General features: G+C 39.0%; 1 protein-coding gene across 1 annotated transcript in view; it reads right to left on the reverse strand.

The window, feature by feature from the left end:
- atr (ATR serine/threonine kinase) overlaps window positions 1-20,401 on the reverse strand; it is a 35,346-nt gene extending 14,945 nt beyond the window's left edge. The window contains exons 1-29 of the mRNA XM_033988169.2: window positions 20,349-20,401; window positions 20,141-20,232; window positions 19,733-19,885; window positions 18,262-19,151; window positions 17,702-17,823; window positions 17,114-17,290; window positions 15,735-15,901; window positions 15,127-15,279; window positions 14,621-14,819; window positions 13,298-13,551; window positions 12,859-13,055; window positions 11,980-12,080; window positions 11,497-11,668; window positions 10,348-10,503; window positions 9,693-9,887; window positions 8,990-9,085; window positions 8,821-8,910; window positions 8,648-8,743; window positions 8,122-8,252; window positions 6,779-6,922; window positions 6,599-6,692; window positions 6,235-6,360; window positions 4,902-5,108; window positions 3,916-4,029; window positions 3,720-3,835; window positions 2,867-2,987; window positions 1,444-1,581; window positions 1,134-1,305; window positions 136-302 (exon numbers count right to left, since the gene is read on the reverse strand). Of these exons, the coding sequence (XP_033844060.1) occupies window positions 136-302; window positions 1,134-1,305; window positions 1,444-1,581; window positions 2,867-2,987; window positions 3,720-3,835; window positions 3,916-4,029; window positions 4,902-5,108; window positions 6,235-6,360; window positions 6,599-6,692; window positions 6,779-6,922; window positions 8,122-8,252; window positions 8,648-8,743; window positions 8,821-8,910; window positions 8,990-9,085; window positions 9,693-9,887; window positions 10,348-10,503; window positions 11,497-11,668; window positions 11,980-12,080; window positions 12,859-13,055; window positions 13,298-13,551; window positions 14,621-14,819; window positions 15,127-15,279; window positions 15,735-15,901; window positions 17,114-17,290; window positions 17,702-17,823; window positions 18,262-19,151; window positions 19,733-19,885; window positions 20,141-20,232; window positions 20,349-20,401 (4,893 nt within the window). The remainder of the gene's footprint in view (window positions 1-135; window positions 303-1,133; window positions 1,306-1,443; window positions 1,582-2,866; window positions 2,988-3,719; window positions 3,836-3,915; window positions 4,030-4,901; window positions 5,109-6,234; window positions 6,361-6,598; window positions 6,693-6,778; window positions 6,923-8,121; window positions 8,253-8,647; window positions 8,744-8,820; window positions 8,911-8,989; window positions 9,086-9,692; window positions 9,888-10,347; window positions 10,504-11,496; window positions 11,669-11,979; window positions 12,081-12,858; window positions 13,056-13,297; window positions 13,552-14,620; window positions 14,820-15,126; window positions 15,280-15,734; window positions 15,902-17,113; window positions 17,291-17,701; window positions 17,824-18,261; window positions 19,152-19,732; window positions 19,886-20,140; window positions 20,233-20,348) is intronic.
- Window positions 20,402-20,720: the final 319 nt, after the last annotated feature.

The raw sequence follows: 20,720 nt of genomic DNA on the forward strand, positions 1-20,720 counted from the left end.
TTTAATTTGCAAACTGAAAAAAAAATCATCAGATCGCGGAAAATTAACACAAATGCTCAGTTCCTTTTTCCGCCAAAGCATTTTAATATATAACTGTTTATTTTGCATTGGTAAAAATAAAGTCCAAATATTCACCTGCAGAAACGTGAGGTGGTCTTGCACGTTCTCCTTGTTTTCTAGGATGTAGGCCTCAAAGTGCATGACAGCGCGAGTGTAGGCCTTCGACCGCAGAGACGCTTTGGCCAAAACGTCCTGAGGGATGCCCTTCAGGAAAGCCACGACACGCTGGTACTCCCCACTCTCTGTAACACACAACACAGTTTATATTTGGACTTATCATCGTTTCATATTTTTACTTTTTAAGCCTCCAGGATATATCACGATCAAATTCAAATGCTCTATGCTGTCTTTTTATAGAAAAGTCTTGCTGGAAGTGCAGTTTAGACTGAGTGGTGTGTTGGAGAAAAGCTTAGCTAAAAATGTTTTCGAGAAGACTACCACACACTGCCTCACTCTTGGTTCACTTTTTTTTTGTATTATTAGACATTTCGGAAATGTCATACTAATAAAAGTGAACCTAGAGTGAGACAGTGTGCGGGGGTCTTCTTAAAACATATTACAAATACAAAATCTCCAAAATACTATTTACAGACAATATATCAGTATTGGTGATTTTTGAGGAATGTTTTAAATTTGTAATGGAAATAAATGATCAACAAAGCTAAAAGGTGACTGTATATTTACACCTCATACAACACAATACACCATAAATTATATTATAGTACACAAAATACAGAATATATGAACTTAACTACAACCTTACTTCAATTTATGGGTGTTGAAATAGATTAAGATACTGATAAATATTGGCCTCAACTTCTGGTCAAATTTTGGCAAGGCAAAATGTATTTATACAGCACAAATCGTACACAAAGTAATTTAAAGTGCTTTATAGAATCACAATAAAATATATATAATCATCATAAAATTAGCATTAAAAAAGAAGACTGCAGAAGGAAAAACCTTTCAGTCATATGCACAGCTAAACAGAACCATTTTGGACTTAAAAATTGCTTAGAAAATCCATATTGGACTATTCACAAACCAGGACATGTCGTTGAATTTTTTCTTACCGTTTTGTTTACACTTCGAGTAGAGCACGTGGCGGCTCCACTGTGTGAGGTGAGACAACATGCTGAAGACGGTCTGCGTGCTGAGCTGAGACAAACTGGAGGCGTTCTCTTGAATCAGACCTTCTCCGTGACCATGACCCTCCATCAGCACCGCCAACATCTCCTCTGTCACCTGAACACAACAGGATGTCACGACATCAGATTAGTGCCAACATGACCAAAAAAAACTCAAATCTCTGTTCTTAAACCTTGATCTGAGGACGATCTTGATTAAAATGTTTGTCTCGTTTTCTTTTAAACCAGTTCTTACCTCCTGCTGCTCCTCGGGGGTGCAGTTGAGCAGCATGTAGAGCAGGATATGAGGAAGCAGGTAAATGGTGACTTTATAATCGTGTTTGACGATGAAACTACAGCAGCTGAACACCTTTCCAGCCAACTCATGTCTCACCTAAAAAGACAGATAATAATAAACTAATAATAATAATACATTTTATTTATAATGCACTCTTCATTCCATAGAATCTCAGAGTGCTGCAATAAAACAAGAACTTTAAACCAATACTAATTGCTAAATGCTAAAAAACATCAACAGTAAGCTTTTCTAAATAAAAACATCCTGAGATTAGTTTTTAAAAAGTCCAGGCTTTGTGTGGCTCTGGACACGGAGGCAGTTCCAGAGTCGTGGTGCAGCTGAACAGAAGGCTCCGTCCCCCATTGTATGAAGCCTCGTGGGGGGACCTGAAGAAGCCACCTGCAGATCTGAGGATGTGGTTTGAGAATTGTAAAGTGATCAGGTCGTGCAGATGCAGCGGTGCCTGAGCAGTGATGCATTTATGGGTCAGCACAAGGATTTTGTATTCAATCTGGGATGAAACAGGGAGCGATATATTCAAATTTTCTGACTTTCTTTAGGATTCTGCCCGCATTATCACACACACACCCTCCCATCACCACATCACACCTGTCCTGCAACAGCTCCACTGGCTCCCCATCACACACCGCATACACTACAAAATCATACTCCTCACATACAAAGCTCTCCACAACCTGGCCCCTCCATACCTGTCTGACCTCATTCACATCTCCACACCCGCCCGCTCCCTCCGCTCCTCCTCTTCCCTGCACCTCACTGTCCCTCCTGCCCGTCTTGTCACTATGGGGAGCAGAGCCTTCAGCTGCTCTGCTCCCCAGCTCTGGAACTCCCTACCCCATGACCTCCGCAACACACACTCACTCCCACACTTCAAATCTAAACTCAATACTTATCTGTTTAGAAAGGCCTTCTCATCCTGACCACTCTGACCATAACTGCTCTGTCTTTTAATCTATATTTGTTTTTAAATGTATTTTTAATCATTTTACATTGTTCTATTTGTATTGTGTATGTATGTATATGTGTACGGCGACCTTGAGAGCCTTGAAAGGCGCCTAACAAATAAAATGTATTATTATTATTATTAGGATTCTGGCTGCACTGTTTTGAATGTATTGTAGTTTTTGAATGTCCTTTGGCAGGAATCCCTACAAAAAGTCTATTACAATCAGACAATCAGTAGTAGTCATAAATGTACAATATGTGAGTGAGAGTACAGTTACTTCAAAACTATATAACTAAGAAGGTCAAATATAAAGTAAATATAAAGAGAACATAATTTATAAACATGTGTAGTTACACAAATAAATGTAACTATGAATTACAACTGAAAGCAACAGTTAAAATGACTTTTCCAAACCTTGCTGATGAGATATCCAGCCCATGTGGCCGCCCAGTCTGAAAATTTACTCCCTCTGTTGCTCAGGTAAATGGGCTTTTTGAGTTTAGACCAGTTCACCTCCTTCTGACTGCTCTTGTACCTGTGAATACAAAGAAGTAACAGTGAGTAGTAATCGCTTTTGTCGTTTTAATCTGCATTTAATAATCTCCAAATGTCACTGTATAACTCTCAGAACTGTGGTAATAACTCCATAGTGTGACATTTATCCCACTGTTGTTACATATTAGCGATGAACTGATGCAGCTTTTTCAATTCCGATACCAATTCTGATACTACGTCTTTAAGTATCTGCCAGTACCGGATATTAAACGATACCGGCGAGACTGAAAACAGCATTTATTTCCTTTAAACAAAAAGAAAATAAGACAAAACTGCATCAAATGTGTTATGTATATATGTCATTTATCCCTTTGTATAAATAAAACTCAAACATTATGACATTTTCTCGGCTAACTACGGCTTGTAAATTGTCTTAAATGTACATGTCCAACAGGGATAAAAAAGGCTAAACCAATATTTGACAGCCAATATTGCTATTGCATATACTACTTTACTCTAAAATGCCTTAATGAGCGTTAAGTGCAATTGTTACATGTGAAATATACAAGCTTAATATAGAAGTAATACCAATTTCTAAATGCTGACTGCACAGATATGAACAGAAAAGGATTATGGTCTATGTAGTTACTGTGCATTTTTAACATACATCATCAAAACAAGTCATTTTAACCTGGAAAAACTTAAATCTGTAAAGTTTATATAGTGTGATGCACAAATTGTTGTAACTTTAATACATGTAAAGTGATGCTACCTGCTGCTGAGATGAGGTTCAAGTATTTCCTGCATTTGTTCTGGAAACCTCCTCCACAGTCGTCTCCCTGGGGTGTCTGTACGTCCCTCGCGACACCCAAAGATGGACAGGAGCTCCTATTGAACCAAAGCCGTACAACATAAAGATTATAACTGTCTCTACTGTAGTATTAAAGATGGACATATGCAGCGTGTACCTGAATCGCATAAGCAGCAGAGTCCTGAGCTCGCACGTTATCGGCATAAGCCAAAAATGTACGAATTAGTTCAGTCAGAAGGTCGTAAGCGAAGTTAGGATCATCCACTCCACTCTATGATGAGCAGCAGGAAAGAATGAACAGTGTGCAAATAATTCTGAATTTATAACAAAAACAAAAAGCTCTGTCTCTTTCTCTGTCTGCCTCTCTCTCTTTCTGTGTCTGTCTCTCTCTTTCTGTCTGTCTGTCTCTCTCTGTCTGTCTGTCTCTCTCTCTCTCTGTCTGTCTCTCTCTCTCTCTGTCTGTCTGCTCTCTCTCTGTCCATCTGCTCTCTCTCTGTCCGTCTGTCTCTCTCCGTCCGTCTGTCTCTCTCCTTCCGTCTGTCTCTCTCTCTCTCTCTGTCTCTCTCTCTGTCTGTCTCTCTCTGTCCGTCTGTCTCTGTCTGTCTTTGTCTCTCTGTCTGTATCTCTCTCCCTATCTGTCTGTCTCTCTCTCTCTGTGTCTGTCTTTCTCTCTATCTCTCTCTTTCTCTGTCTCTCTCTTTCTGTCTCTTTGTTTCTGTCTCGCTTTCTCTCTCTCTCACTGTCTCTGTCTCTTTCTCTGTCTCTCTCTTTAAAAATACTTACAAAACAGTGAAATTCATAAATACTTTGCACAAATATTCACAGATTACAATATTAGAGCAATTACTGTGGCATTGATTAACAAATTATATAATATATCTATTTTAATACATGTTTTTTTTTTTTTTAATTGGTTGCTATTTTAAATAAAAACATTTGAATAATTTATCCAGAAGTAAAGTCTCTTACATTCTTTTGTTACAGTCTATTTTTTTTATTTTTATCTAGTACAAAGGAAAAAAATATGTATTGACTTGAAAATATTGACATGTATTGATTATATTTCTATCTCTGCATTTCCTTCAATGTACATCACAAGTCATTAGCTTCTGTAAATACTTCAGAAACCGCTCACAAACCTACCACAAAGTTGTTGCGGTCTCCATTATTGTGGTTTTGGGACAGGTCCAGTCTTCCAGGGTCCACAGCCCCCAGTTCCCCCAGACACTCCCCACAGAGGAGCCTGGCCTCTGGGGAGGGGTCCTGGCAGCCCCTCAGCAGCACCGCCACCAGACTGGAGATCACCGGCTCCACCGCCTCACTCGCACAGATCTGACGCAGCAGCCACTCCTACAACACACACAAAAAATATATATTTACTGATGAATAGAGACGTGACAAGAGCTCACGATACAAGACACATGAGGAAAAGGATCCTGAGAGGTTTTTTTGACATGTGTTTAGTTTTGATGCTGCAGCTCCAAAAAGCATCTCTACAAGGACTAGGGCTGGCTATCATTAAGAACTTGCCGATACGATACATACCTCGATAAATAGGCCACGATTCGATACGTTACTCGATACAGTGCACTGTCGGTTCGATACAATATATTTCAAATTGACTCAGTACAATTCTGTGAAAAATAAAGACTTCCGGGACACTTAATGATCAACCCCATTTTCACAAGAAATAATTATTAATTGTATATATATATATATTTTTATTTAGCTTCCATTTATTAAAGATGAAAAAACATGCGTTTTGTTTTGTGCATTTTATCAACTAGAAAAACACATCAGACTGTTACTTTGGTCAGTATTATTCATCCACAGTTTATACGAGCTCCACGTTTACATTTACACAGAGACATGTGCAGTTTAACGGCTCTGAACGATCACAACATATCGATTAAATAACAACTGTGATACTAAAAGTCTTTGTTAAACCAAAGTTAATATGAAATAAACCTGTTTTAATCATCAAAACAGTGAATCAAATCTCAAATGTTCTGCACAAACAAGTTTCTTTCCTCTAAATAAGCCACAGAAATGTAGCTCTGTGACAGGATAATTTACTAAACTATACCAAAAAATACTCTTGGAGATATTTCGATACATCAGCCCACGATATCCATACTGTATCATTAAATTAAATTATACGATATATCGATATTTTGATATTTTTGCGCACCCCTAACAAGGACAGAAAAATAAAATAAAGTAAATAAAAAATGGTGAACTTATTATACATAATGTCAAAATCCCATCTGGTCTTGTTCTCGTGGACCCAATCTCATGTCTTGTTTCGTCTTGGAAATTGTGACACATTTACTCCTCTCTCTTCCAACTTAACCAAATTTTACTTGTGATGTCAACTATTGCGATTACAAAAAGTGCGTAAAGGTCAAAACTAATCTAAATACTGTTCTGAATGAAATGAGCGCTTGTGTTTGTTTTAAAAAGTATAAAATTAAACCTGTTTGCTGTGCATCATGTCCCTGAGGCTGGTCAAAGCGTGGATCCTCACGTCGACGTTTTCATGTTGAACAGCCCTCATTGAGAGCTGCAGCGCCTCTGCCAGGTCACTCCGACTCGCTGTCAGCTACACACGGAGATTACAGGTCATTTAGTACCGGGTATGTAAAAATACTTCTTCTTTTTCTTTTATAAGCACAGGTTTTACATTACATTTTTATATTTTTACTTCACTTTGCTGGAATTAGAACATTTAAAGAACTAATCTGTTTAAGCCACATCATACAAACAGTCCTATCCATGTCAAAAATGGTTAAAGCGCAAACTTTTGTTGCCCCTAAGTCTATGTTCACAACTGTTCCAACCTTTTTGTAGTTCTGCAGTACAGTGTGGATTTCTTTCAGCTCTGGGTGGTCAGGAAGGAAGTAAATCTCATGTAAATAATCATTGACCTCCTCTCTATGAATAAAACAAATGCACAAAGTTAATACAAAAAGATATAATCAAATTAACCGAGCAGAAAAGCCACAAACTCAAAGTGGTACCTGTTTTCAATTATGAGGAACTGAATGATAGCAGCAGTTTGTTTGGGCTGAATGGGAATAAGAGGGAGTAGAGCGACGATGACGTGACTGAGGAGCGGGCCAAGGTGAGAGGGCTCCACACTTCTCACGAAACAATCCCAGGTTCTGTAAAAGAGCCAGGGTAAAGATGAGTAATTGTTTTTCAGATGTAGATGTGGGCAATACATACAATAATCAATAATGTCATGAATGTTATTTTAAAGATATACACCAGATTATGTCACACATTCGCTCTGGCATTGTTTCGATTTCACTTCTACAATGTCACAAGATTTATTTCCATCCAGTGTTGCATTAATTTTCCACCAAGATGTTGCATTGATGATGGTCGAGTCTGACGCTACACAAACCTTCTCCAGCACATCCCAAAGATTCTCAATGGGGTTAAGGTCTGGACTCTGTGGTGGACAATCCATGTGTGAAAGTGATGTCTCATGCTCCTGATCCACTCTGTCACAATTTGAGCCCGATGAATCCTGGCATTGTCATCTTGGAATATGCCCGTGCCATCAGGGGAAAAAAAATCCATTGATGGAATAACCTCAGTATATTCAGGTGTCAGCTGACCTCATTCTGATGAATCTAGACCTGACCAACAGCAGGAGGCTCGTACATATTTGCTTAGTTAAATCCAGGTGGCGTTTTTTTTTTTTTTTTTTTTTTTTTTTGACCAGGTAGTGTATCTCTAGCCTAAGAAGAAATCTGATTGTGACTGGTGACAGTAGCTCAGTTGGTGGAGTGTTTGTCCGCTGACTCACAGGTCGACAGCGTGATTCCAGCTTCCAAAGATGAATGGTGTCGTTGTGTGCCAGTGTTTGTGTACACTGGTGTATGAATGTGTGTGTGAATGGGTGAGTGGTTCCTTGATGTAAAGAGCTTTGAGTGTCTTCTACTTGAAAATAAAAGTAGACCAAACTTATGTTATGTTGTCCATTTAATTAAACACGGCTTTAAAGCGTAAACAAGGCTTTTGTGTGTAATTTTACAGTCCTTTCATAGTTGTCTGATAGTTAAATCCTAAAGGAATTATCTTAGTTAAGGTTTAACTTGTAAAAACTTGTATAAGCTAGTGTCAAGGTCCATTATCCTGCTGTATCCCACAAAAAAATCTGCATAAAACAGTTTAAACTTGTCATAATGTCATAAAATGTACTATTTGGACAGGAGAATTCTGTTAAACTGCTGTTAAACTGTCATATCGTACTGTGCAGATGTGTTGACCAAGCGTTAACCTAAAATTTACATGTTACTGAATTCCACCACTTGTGCATGTATTAAGGTGTTTGGTCACTATGTTTACTGACTGGCAGCAGAGCAGAGGGAAGTCCTCCCTGTAGCGGAGTCCAGTCCTTAGAGTCGTCATCATTTTCACTCTGACAGAACTGATGTGTTTGGAGCCCATCAACTTCATCAGAGCCATCACACTGGTCAAAGCCTGAACACAACAAAAAGAAGACACAGAGCAATGGTTAACGGAGGATTAATTCATCATGAACTAGTTATTCTTTTAGATATTTTTGCATCTTATTTCACTCCGCCTCTAAATGCTACTAAACTGTACTTTCTTTGTGTTATTTCAATGGAGAAAAGTCGCTAAAATGTCGCTAAAATATGATATAAAGTAGACTGATTTGTGTAAAACTAAGTTCAGGTCAATGAATTTCAATGCACCAATTCTCTGGGAGGCTTTAAAACAGCTTTGTAACCCTTATAGAACTTATTTGTCAACTCCATGAGAAATAATACAACTCGAATGAGAACTTACAGAATAATGTGTGTAGTATATAAAAATAAACATTTAATACATCTAATAATTAAACATGATCCTACCATCTTTTTTCGATCCTTCTCCCCTGCACTGGAGCTGAGCAGCTGCATGTTAAAGAAGGCGAGAATCCCCAACAGTTTTGGTTGTAAATAATCAGCCTATCAGGAAAAAATGGAAATATATAGATTAAGGCAACAAATATGTAATGAAATGCTAAAAGTGGAACTACACCCACCATTCTCTCTGGTGTTGTGATGTCTCGAGGACCTTGATATGGGTCGTCATTGGATGCAAATGAAGCTAGGATTGCCAAACCGTTGAATACCTATGAAAAGTAAAGTTTGGGGACATGTTACACCAAAATGTTAAGTATTCTTTTTATAAATAATGCTGTGTTTTCAGACCTGTTGATAATGCTCTCCCAGACGAAGCAGCAGTTCATTATGAAGTCCTTGGAAATCTTGCCGTAGGAGAGAACCCAGTTCAATCTCAGTTTCGCTCTAAAACAAGACAGATATTACTCTTTTTGCAAATATTACATTGCATATTGTACAGAATCATAGATGTAAAAGATTTGTTGTATTAAGAAAAAACGGTGGATTGCATAAATCAAATCATAACAAGACCAAAGAGCCACAGCTTAAATAGATGTGGTAAAATACTTCAGACGCACACCATTTTGTTTTAGTTCAGTTCATTCACCTTATTCCAAAAGTTGCTCTGGGTGCTGCCGACGTCATTCGGGTTGTATAACTTTGCATAGAGCTGTCGATCTTAACAGCAAGTAAGTTCTATATGAACTAAAAAGACGTTTTAAAGCTTCCCAGAGAATCTGTGCATCGGCAAGATTTAACCACTTAAACGAAAGTGCCACCTTTATCTTAAAAGCTGCATCATTTGTTTTCCATGATGAGAGTGTGTTTATGATGCGCAAAATGACAGTTCAAAATCAAAACTAGTGTATTTTTCAGCGCATAATCCTGTCTCACTTTTGCATATACAGCTAGAGCGCCAGTAAAAATCTATAAATTAGCCGCAGTGTTGTATAGGCCGCAGGGTTCAAAGTGTGGGAAAAAATTAGCGGCTTATAGTGCAAAACTGTTATACCTGTAGATAGTGAAAGGCTCGCTCCAGCTCCTCTTTGGTGCATGAACAAACCAAATGACTGAAGATGTATTTGAAGTTATTGATGAGGATCTCTCTCCTGTTTGCCTTCAGCTCATTGGCTAGAGCGCGGATGAGGGCGGAGCCTGTTGAACTTGCCTTGGCCGCCAGGTAAGGAAGCAGCACCTGAAGTGTTCGCTGCATGAAAGAAATATTAATATGATCAATTTTAATTTAGTCAAGAGAGTAATAATAGAAATATCACTTGAATATATTACAATTTGCTTAATATCAAAATTATTCATTGATCCCAGTGGGAACATTTTCAGTTTCAGAATTTAAAACCAAGAAAGACGTTTTTATATAGCAGTCACCCATTCACACACACATTCATACATCAATGTGAGCAGGAGTTAAGTGTTTTGCCTAAAGACACAACAACAGGATTCATCTGTGGAAGCTGGAATTGCACCACAAACATGTTTAATTTTACACGTGTTTCAAAAAATTCTAGCAAATGTGACCAAATAATGACAGCACTACATACTATACTATTGCAAATTAGCACTTTATTGGCAAATTATGTATTTTATTATTTTTCTTAGTCAGAGATGGAGTGAATAGATGTTGAGTTAGTGTCCACATGTGCTGCGCTTACAGAGAGGAAGCGGTGGAGGTCGGGAAAGTCAAAAGCGTGAGCGATCTGAGCCAGGATGTCCAGGGCGAGCTCTCTCTGATTGGCCAATTCACTGCTTTGATCTGGAGTGCTCCGTAACGCTGAGGCATGACGCGAGTGCAGAGACTCAACCAGGAACTACACAGAAAACAGAGAAATAATGCATAAAATCAAATGCAGCTGGTAAGGCAGTACATTATATGGAAAAAATATGCCATTATCAATCAATTCACTCCAAATCTACATACGCTGGTGTGTGAATGTGTGGTTTAGTTTTGACACAGATTTATAAATATGCGACAGGCCTCTACTTTGACAATGTTTAAATCCAGACTCAAAATGGTTCTGTTTAGCTGTGCATATGACTGAAAGGCTTTTATTCTGCACTTTTCTCTTTTAATGCTAATTTTATGATGACTATTTAGGTTTTGTTTTGTTGTATTGTGATTCTAACGTCTTTCTTATTCTGTAAAGCACTTGGACTTGCTTTGAACAAAGAGAAAGTCAGCAGTCACCTCCTGTCTCTCTCTCTAAAATGTTCAAATCAGGCTAGAAATCTAGGAGTAATAATGGACTCAGACTTGAACTTTAACAGTCACATCAAATCAACAACATCTGCAGCTTTTTACCATCTAAAAACATAGCAAAAATCAAAGGTAAACTGTCTGAACCAGACTCAGAGAGACTTATCCTGCATTTGTCTCCAGTAGGTTAGACGACTGTAATGTCCTGCTCACTGGCCTCTCCAAATGAACCTTAAGACAGAACAGTACATCCAGAACACTGCTGCTCGAGTCCTGACTAGAACCAGGAAGTACTTCACACATGCGTTTATTCTGTAAAGCACTTTGAATTACCTTTTTCAAATTGTACTACACAAATAAACTTGCCTTGTCTTTAAGATAAACCTTTATGTAACCCACAATTGGGAAATTACAGTGTTCCAACATGAAGTTCAAGAACAGCAGGAGAAAAGGAACAGCCAATCAAAATCAAGATGAACTATTATAAGATTTAACAACAGACATAAACCACAGAGCCAGAGAGTAAATCATCAGAATATCCAGATGGACCTTATCTCTCACACAGCTCAGTCTTTTCAGTAGTTTAACTGTGTAGTCCAGACCTCACCTGGCAGATGGGGTTCTTGTACTGACTGAACAGTGTTTGCAGCTTGAGTCCTTTTGCAGAGGCCAGAGCTCTGATCTGAGTGTACGCTGCCACAGACACAGGGGAGGACTTAGACAGCAGACAGTGAAGCAGACGCAGCAGAGAGAAAGACACCAGACTACCCTGGGACACTCTGACGGAGAAAAAGATTAAGAATATTTAATTAATTATACTGAAGGTATTCAGAACACAATGATTTTTGGTAAGACAATTACCTATGTTTCTATATTATCACTTTTATTTATTCATAGTTTATTACTATAATATTAAAATTTAACATGTGTTTATTATAATTCTAGCAAATGTGACCAAATCATTTTAATAACTTAAGTCTGCGTATAAAACAAAGGACAAAACAATATTGAGTTCTGTATTTTGTAAGTATGCATCAATAAGTACACTATTATAATACAGTAGCAACACAGAGCAGAAGTTTTACTGCACCGGCCAATTTCTCCAGTAGTGAGGATGAGAGTGATGCGCAGATCGTCGTCTCGTTTTAACTTGGCGTTGTTGAAACCTTCCTTCAGATGAGCCACCAAGAGCTGGGCAGACAGAATTTTAATTTCAAAATATGAATATATAAAATATTATAATGTTTTAGATGCAAATATTCAATTACAGGGAAGCAGTTTGGTGCATTAATTAAAGTATATAAAGAATTGCTTTGAGTACTACATACATAAAATGCTAATATGCAAATATGTGTAAGAGAAAGAGTGCCACAAAACAGAAAGGGAACAGTAACTTACATTAGGTGAGTTGTTTCTGTATGATTAATATACTAGATATCGGGGTTTAAACCATAGACTATAAAGAAGTATGGGAGTGTGACGTCACCCATAGCGTTTAGGCTCCAGTCAAAATCGCAGTCATGGGGTGAATTTTTTGCCCTTCTCACCGGTTTAGCAGGGAGGAGGCACTTAGCAACAGTTAATCAAACCTGTTGCTAACGCTAAATTGGAGCAGCCTCGGGGAAAGAAGGCGCTGATTTGTCTGTTATTAATGTTCATATCTTGATTTACAGACACAAGCAGCAAAAAATACCCGGATCATGTAAAGCAGGTTAATACGAACCAGAATGACAAGTCTGACAGCAGCAGTTACAGAAAGAGGGTGACAGTTTTTTGATAGAAAGTGAATTGGAGCCAGTGTTAATGGAGCCAGTAGCGTGCCCATGATCACTTCCCATTTGGAAAGCAGGTTAGCTATGTCCCTTTACATATACAGCCTATGGTTTAAACACATTTGAGCCAATGAGTTATTCAGATGTAATCAGACTTCATTTTATTTAATGACTTCACGCTGAAATTCCAGACTTACTTCACTAAGAGAGTTCTGCTCAGAGGCTTGTCCATCCTCAGTCAACAAGAACCGCACTGATTGGCCAAAAGAGGCTCTGACGTCGGTGTCAGAGTCTTCGATCAGACCAATCAGAGCGCACGATACTGCCTTTGAGTCGCTGTCTCCACTGGAAAGGCTCACATGCTGACACAGGTGTGGGAGGGCTTCCAGAAAGGCTAAACAACATGGAAAATACACAAAATAAATCATTTAGCTTTTCTCACACTTTTTACACAAATGTCATTTATTTGTTTATTTCATTGAACAAACAACTGACACAAAACTGCTGGATTTACCTAATTCTAATCATAATTTTTACATAATTTTTACACCTTTGCGCTAACTAAAAATGGGATTTACCTTTTCGGGTGTGTGAAGAATGAGCGAGTATCAAATACATAAAAATATTGAACTGTACCCAGTTTGACACTGCTTGGAGCTTGTTGTTGGAGGAGAGGTAGGAACGGTTGGACAAAAGAGGCCTTCAGAAGTTCTCCCGTGTATCCTTTATGTTTGTCTGAGAGGCAGATTCGATGGCAGGAGATGGAGGAGGGACAATGAGACGTGTTTGTGTCGCTCAGTTCAGACACTTCAGACTGGATACAGCTCAGGTGACCAACGATCCTGGAGAGCTCCTGCTTCACTTGAGCAGAACTGTCCTCCAAACGAAGACTAGAAACACGACATAAAATGACAAGGATGATACAAATGACAAAACATAGACATTATAAAACATTATGACCACCAACAAGTCACAAACATAGTCAATTTCCCTGTTAGTGGATGAAATACACGACCAGTCAAAGGTTTGGACACACCCTCTCATTAATAGTTTTTTTTCTTTACTACTTTCTACATTTTAGATACATGCAGAAGACATTAAATATATGGAATTATGAAGCAATGAAAAACAGGTAAAATATATACTGCATTTTCCAAACTATAAGTCACTTTTATTCATAGTTTGGCCGGGGGTGTGACTTAATCTCACATGCAATTTTTATGTGAAATATGTTTTTTTCTTCATTATTATACTTTTTTTTTATTGGTTTGACTTATACTCCAGTGTGACTTATACTATTTATAACGTTTACCATATATAAAAATTCAAAAAATCCTCAAAGCAGCCACCCTTTGCCTTGTCGAAAAAATATTTTGTAGAATTTTTTAACATAATTCCATACATGCTTCATATATTTGATCATTTGGTTAGATCCCAGTTCCCTCAGGTGAACACTGTTTTTGTGTCCTTGGCAGGGCACTTAACTTGGCTTGCCCACAGTGTCTGCGTTAGGGATGGGACGATATTAAATTTTAGACTCACGATTATCATGGCCAAAATAATCGCGATTAACGATATTATCGCGACAACTGACTTTGTTTATTGTTGATATCTGATGGAATATAGTTCAGACAGAGATAAGCACAGAAGCTACAAGTGTCATTGCTATGTCAGAGTGGGCAAACACCACAAACTAACATCTAAACGTTGTATTGGAACTGGAAACATGAGGCAGTGTGGTGCCGTAAAGGCGATTATAATCGCGCGTGATGATCGCGATTATAAAAAAATGCCATGAACGATTAATTGCGGACCTTTTTTATCGCGATTAACAATATTATCATATATCGTCCCATCCCTAGTCTCTGTACACCGATATATGAAGCTTCCTTGGTGTAAGTGCTTTATAATAAAAGGTGAGGTGGCCATAATGATATAATAATTGTAATTCACACTTACAGCAGGGAAGATTTAATGAGGTTGTAGTGAGAACTTCCCAGGTGATGTAGTAACAACGGAAAGGCCCGGACAGCTGCTGCTCTCACTGAATCCTCTGGACTTTTCAGTGAGTTTGAAAACACCAGCGCCCTCCACGAGTCACACACACCCTGACGGACGAGGGCCAGCAGAGAAAGGCAGTCAATTTGAACCTCAGGGGCTAGAATAATAAAATAAACATGAATATGAACAAACAGTAGAGCAAAAGTGTTGAACTGGACAATAAACTATATGACTATAAATAAACCCCATATAAGTTTCTTATAATCTTGATATAGTCTTTTTTTAACGCATGTGACTATCATATTTTTGTTTCATTAAATTTGGTCAAACAGCTTTAGAAATACTTAAAAAAGGTTAAATATAGGCAATCAGTGACATTTAAACAACAAATGTCAATAGTTATTATCTAAGCAGAAGGTTCATAATACACTATATATTTTCAAGTTTTGGTTAGAGTAACTTACTGTAGCAGAAGGTTAGTCTTTGCGCTAAAGCAGAGAGCCATGGGGGGAGCGCTGAAGTCCTGAAGGCTGAAGCAGATTTGTGCTCGATGACCCAGGGAAGAGACAACAGGGCACAGACTCTCCGCTGCAGCCCGTCTTCACTGTGGCTGTTCACTGTGAGGAGGGAGGCGAAATTCAAAACTTTTGTAGCATAAGAATTAACTAATGAGATTTTTATTTTAACAGATTCTTTTTTGAGACCAAGGTTTAGTTTGTTTTCATACCTGACAGTTTTGACTGCTCACTTGTGTGCCCCCTGAGAGTGGTCCCAGGTGTGTGAGAGTAAAAAGGCCCCATGGTCCTGGTCTCTCACACACCTGGGATACTGTACGGAAGCAGTTGGACCAAAATTTGTTTAAATCTGCTGACCGGAGATGTCACAGCAATATCACATGACCACTCTGAAGAAGAGTGCTAGAGAGCAGTCGAAACTGTCAAGTATAAAAACAAACTAAACCTTAATTTGAAAAAATAATCTATTAATCGACGACCAGATGAACCTAATGACATTTTTATTGATAAAGCCCATGATAAAGATTAATCGGTTAAACAAAAAGGGTCAAACTGACTTGTTAGAAAGATGACAGAGTCCAGGATACCAATAGTTGACTGAAGCACAGACTGATAGAAGCTCTGGTCTTCTACAGGCTTTCCGCCTCCATCCAAAACCGACTTACAAGTGTTCAAAGCTCTGCCAAGAGTTTCAGTGGACACCCACAGGAGCGGCACTGTGGAGCTGCAGAGAGAAAGATGTTTATCCACTGATCTGAAGAGTGGCGGTTTAAATTCTGCTCTCAACGTAAACATCATTGATTGAGCCAGATCCACTGACCCAGAGGTCGATGGTGCAATTCCAGCCCCCACAGATGAATGCAGTTATTGCATCCTTGGGCAAGACACTTTACCTTGGACCTAGTGTCTGTATAATGTACTCTGGCATATGAATGCGTGTGTGAATCAGTCCTGTACTAAAATATCTGCACTGGCTTCCTGTCAAGCTTAGAATCAAATTCAAAGTCCTCCTCCTGACATACAAAACCCTAAACGGTATGGCCCCATCCTATCTGCAAGATGCTATTGTCCCGTACCAGCCAAACAGAGCACTCCGCTCTCAGAATGCAGGACTATTAGTGGTTCCTAGAGTGTCCAAAAGTACAGTGGGAGGGAGAGCATTCAGTTACCAAGCTCCTGTGCTATGGAATCAACTCCCTGCTGATGTTAAACAGGCCCCCACAGTCTCTGTATTTAAGACCAGGCTTAAAACCTTCCTCTTCGGTATAGCTTATGACCAGGTTACTTAGTGAGGGAGTTAGGGACATTAAAACCCGGGATAAGACAGGCTGCAGTAGGAGATAACTAGCTGGGGGAAGTATGGCAACCTGAGCACTATCCTCTGCTTCCTCCAATTTTCTCATCAGCAATGCTATTCACATGTTGTCCCCTGTCCCACTCCCCCTGTGGAGTGTAACTCTTTCAGATGCCCCGATGACAGCTGGACCCTCTCCTCCTCCCCGCCTGGCCCTCCTCCACCCGCCTCCCTCTCCTCCTCGCCTGGCTCTCATCCTCCTCGCCTGGCTCTCCTCCTCTTCGCCTGGTCTTCCTCCTCCTCGCCTGGCCCTCCTCCGCCCCACTCCCTCCTCCTCGCCTGGCCGATTTTTCTTGTTTTGTCTGATTTTTCCTGTTGTTTGATTTTCCTGTTTGTTTTTGTGTGTAGGCAGCACGGTGGCTGAGTGGCAACACTCATGCCTCACAGCAAGAAGGTTTGGTTCAATCCCTGGGTCGCCCAGGCCTTTCTGTGTGGAGTTTTGCATGTTTCTCCCCATGTCTGGATGGGTTTCCTCCGGGTACTCCAGTTTCCCCCATCAACCAAAACATGAACGCCCTTCGAGACAACTGTTGTTGTGATTTTGGGCGTTACAAAAATAAAATGAATTGAATTGAAATGTACCTTGTAGGTGAGGAACACAGTGTAGCTAAATGGAGGATGAGAGCCAGACCCTGAACAGCAGACAGGATTTCTGGGTTTTCGGCTTCGTGAGAGTTTGAGTTCACAAAGTTGAGCAGCTCCTCCAGACGAGCGTTGATTACAGCCCAAACTTCACTGTGAACACGCATGTCTATCTCACTGGACAGAATCAAAAACATACACAAAATTATTATGTTGCTCTGATTTTAAACTAAAAGTGCACTATGTAACTTGTCTGATTGCTCGTCTTCATGGAGAGGTCATTGCTTTTCTGGAATGTTCTATTGTATGGCATTAAAACTTATCTTTAAAATTTATCTTTCATTTATTCAGTAACAGGTTTTTGCTGAAGAATGCTTTGAAAAACATGCATTCTTAGGGGAAAGCTGGGTCACCTCTCCACAGATTTGACCAGTAACTTGTCTCCATGGAGTAAGTTTCATGTCATAATGTGGGATATTCTAGGCAAAACAATAAAAATTACTATGGACACAAGCAGGTGGCAGATCCTCCACTAGAATAGTTACATAGTGCACCTTGAATATTACATTTTAATGCACATGTCCTTACGTTTTTGACTTCACAGACTTGGTAGATTTTGATTTTTTAGCAGGTGGCCCCTCTTCTTTTGACTCCTGCATTACCACAGCAGTCTCAGCTTTGAGAGCAGCTTTGAGGAAACCTTCGTCACACTGAAAAACAAATTTACTGAGTTTTTATATTTAAAAAATGTCTCCGTAACATATTTAAAAATGTACAGAGCTGTGGGCAGGAATAGGAAGCTAATTAAAAGAATTAAGTGTATAATAAGTACATTACACAAGTGTAGAGTATGCAAGTTTCTGGAGGTGAAACCTGATCCGCATGATTCCATGGAAATATAAAGTTAAAATCATACTTGGGAACATTCTCCATGGAGATAGAGAAGTTTTAGGCAATACTGTGGAACATTATAGCCAAAGAGACAACATTTCCATGGAAACAAGCAGGAGACAGCCCTCCTCCAAGCCAAATAATAGTGGTAAGAACATATGTTTTTAGGTTTTTCGGTGCAATAAACATGAAAAACACTTTTATTTTAGTCTAAAAAGTTAGCTACTGTAACTTAAAACAAAAATACACAAACACACCTGAGCTTGGTTTTTGCTCCCGACAGTTTGTGCCAATGTCTTGCAAACTTCAGTGACCCTCTGCCTCCTCAGTGTTGCAACGTTTTCATAAACCAAAGCGTCGGACAACAAAAAACTAAAAATATGGCAGACTGTTTCTTGTACTTCTGTCCCTAGTTTGTTCTGCGTGGCTCCAATAGAACAGACGGACTCGAACAACTGTGAAAGGTAAATGGGCTCAAACTCTGTACTTGACTGAAAAACACACTGAGTCAGTTTCAGCAGCTCTCCATCATAAGGTTTGTCTAATTCCGTATCAGATGAGGGCAGATCAGTGTGAACTTCTAACAACTCCACAAACGCCATGAAGAAATTGTGACTTTGCAATTTAGGGAAGTCTCCCATCTCAACCAGCTCTCTTAACATTACCATAGCAGCCTTCTTCAGTCGGATTGTCCCATTGGATAACAAATAGCATGAAGATTCCCATGCGACACTTAGGTCACGTGGCGAAACTACACCTCTCAGTGAATCTGTTATGATTTTAATTGTGACTACTGTGAGTGACTCCAAAGATGCCGGATCTGGCAGCACAAGAGGTGAAGGGGTGAGGTAAGAAGAGGCGTTACAAATATTTAAGCTATTTAGGGTAACTGGCCACTGGGAGCGAGAATGGACTCCCAAAATGTGCCCCTGCCCAGCGAGGGTTAGAAGATGATCGTGGATGATGTTGCTGAGGTTTTGGAGCAGAGAAATTAGTTCTTTGGTGAGGCGGCCGTAAATGAGAGGTGCCCGGACTCGTAAAGTGTGTAATAAAAGACTGAGGACGTCACAGATCCTGTCGTGGATGACCTCACAGTCCGGAGACGCAGCCACGCGCAGCATTCGTACCAGGACCCATTTACTGAAGTCTGTATGGGGAGACGAAAATAAAAAACTGTTTACAAAAATGTGCAAATGTGCATAATGTGCATTCTTTTTAACTTTGTGCATGCCCTTATTTGTATTTGTATTTATTCAGTGTGTTTATGTTGCACTTTTTCACTGAAGCAAGTTCCTAGTTTGTGAACTGTGTTCACAGACTATGGCAATAAAAGTCTTCTGATTCTGATCTGATTCTGATTCTGATAACTGCCTCTTTTGAACTGAACTTGTTAATAAGGTGTTTTACATTAACTCAATTGTATAATACATTTCAAAAATATCAAATTGACCATAAAAAGGTTTAAAGTCAGAAAATCATAAATAAATGAGCAAATATATTCAATTTGACACTATTAGCATTTGCGGAATATTTATAAATAAAATGTATCTAAACTTATTAATCGTCAACTGTAAAAAAACAAAAAAACAAAACTCATCGTTGGATTCATAAGATGAACAAAACGCTAACCTAATTTAATTAAATTTTTGGAAACTTGCTCTTCATAAAATTGCACTTGTACAAAATTGTAATAAGTAAATATTAAACGGTAAATAAGAGAGCTCTGACCAGTGCAGCTCTGCGTGGCTTCAGGGTAGTCTGAGGGCTGACAGGCAGGATTAGCAAACATGAGGGACGAGGATTTGATGATATGTTGAACAAAATGAAGCAGCATCACACAGGCCGGCTCCGAACTGGACTTCTTACTAAGTCCCAGCGCAACTGCAAAGAAACAATGAAGAAATATGATGGTATACTTAATGTGCAGTTTAATACTAGTCTGTAGTTATAGAATTATCTAGAAGTAAAGGCAACACGTGGCAATAATACAATTCAAGCACTATTAATTAAGGCAATAACACAAAGGTGGGAAGATAAAATGATATTGAAGATTATAAGTAGATAGAAAACACACAGATACAGACTTATAGGATGCATTCATACTTGTCCTGCTTTGGTCCAGGTTTAAAGACTCACCAACATCCACATCAGTCAGGATCCTGTCAATGAACTGGCAGAGAATTTGACGAGGTTTTTGCACAGCTTCCTCATATCCCCCTGCACTGGCACTGTGAATAATAATGTGTTTATTTAATCAACAATCTGTTTAACCCGACGCTTCTTCAGATAACACAGTTTTTCCAGCATGATCAAAGTTAAGCTAGCACAGTTAGCTTTAGCTCACCTCGCGAGCTCCTGAAGCGCAGGAATCATCGCTGACATCTCCAAACCCTCCATTATTAAAACACTAAAACACAAAACTCTATTCCCGCATTAAAGTCTTTATTTTAATGTATAATTTGAAGCGGGATTTTGGCTGTTTTCATACAGATACTGGAGCAAATCTCGTCCATGCTGTCAAAACTTTCGCTCCAAAATGACGTATGTCTTTATTTTGGTACGGAAAGCCAAGAGGGTAAAAACACGTAGTATTAAAACAGCGCTTTCTAGTTTTGGATATGTTTAAAACTTGAACTTGTTCTAAATGCATTTCTATGACTATTTAACAACAAGTCTCATTTTGAATAGACCATAATATTGAGTATTATAATAAAAC

The sequence above is a fragment of the Periophthalmus magnuspinnatus genome, chromosome 22 (genome assembly GCF_009829125.3).
Source record: "Periophthalmus magnuspinnatus isolate fPerMag1 chromosome 22, fPerMag1.2.pri, whole genome shotgun sequence".
NCBI classification, from domain to species: domain Eukaryota; kingdom Metazoa; phylum Chordata; class Actinopteri; order Gobiiformes; family Gobiidae; genus Periophthalmus; species Periophthalmus magnuspinnatus.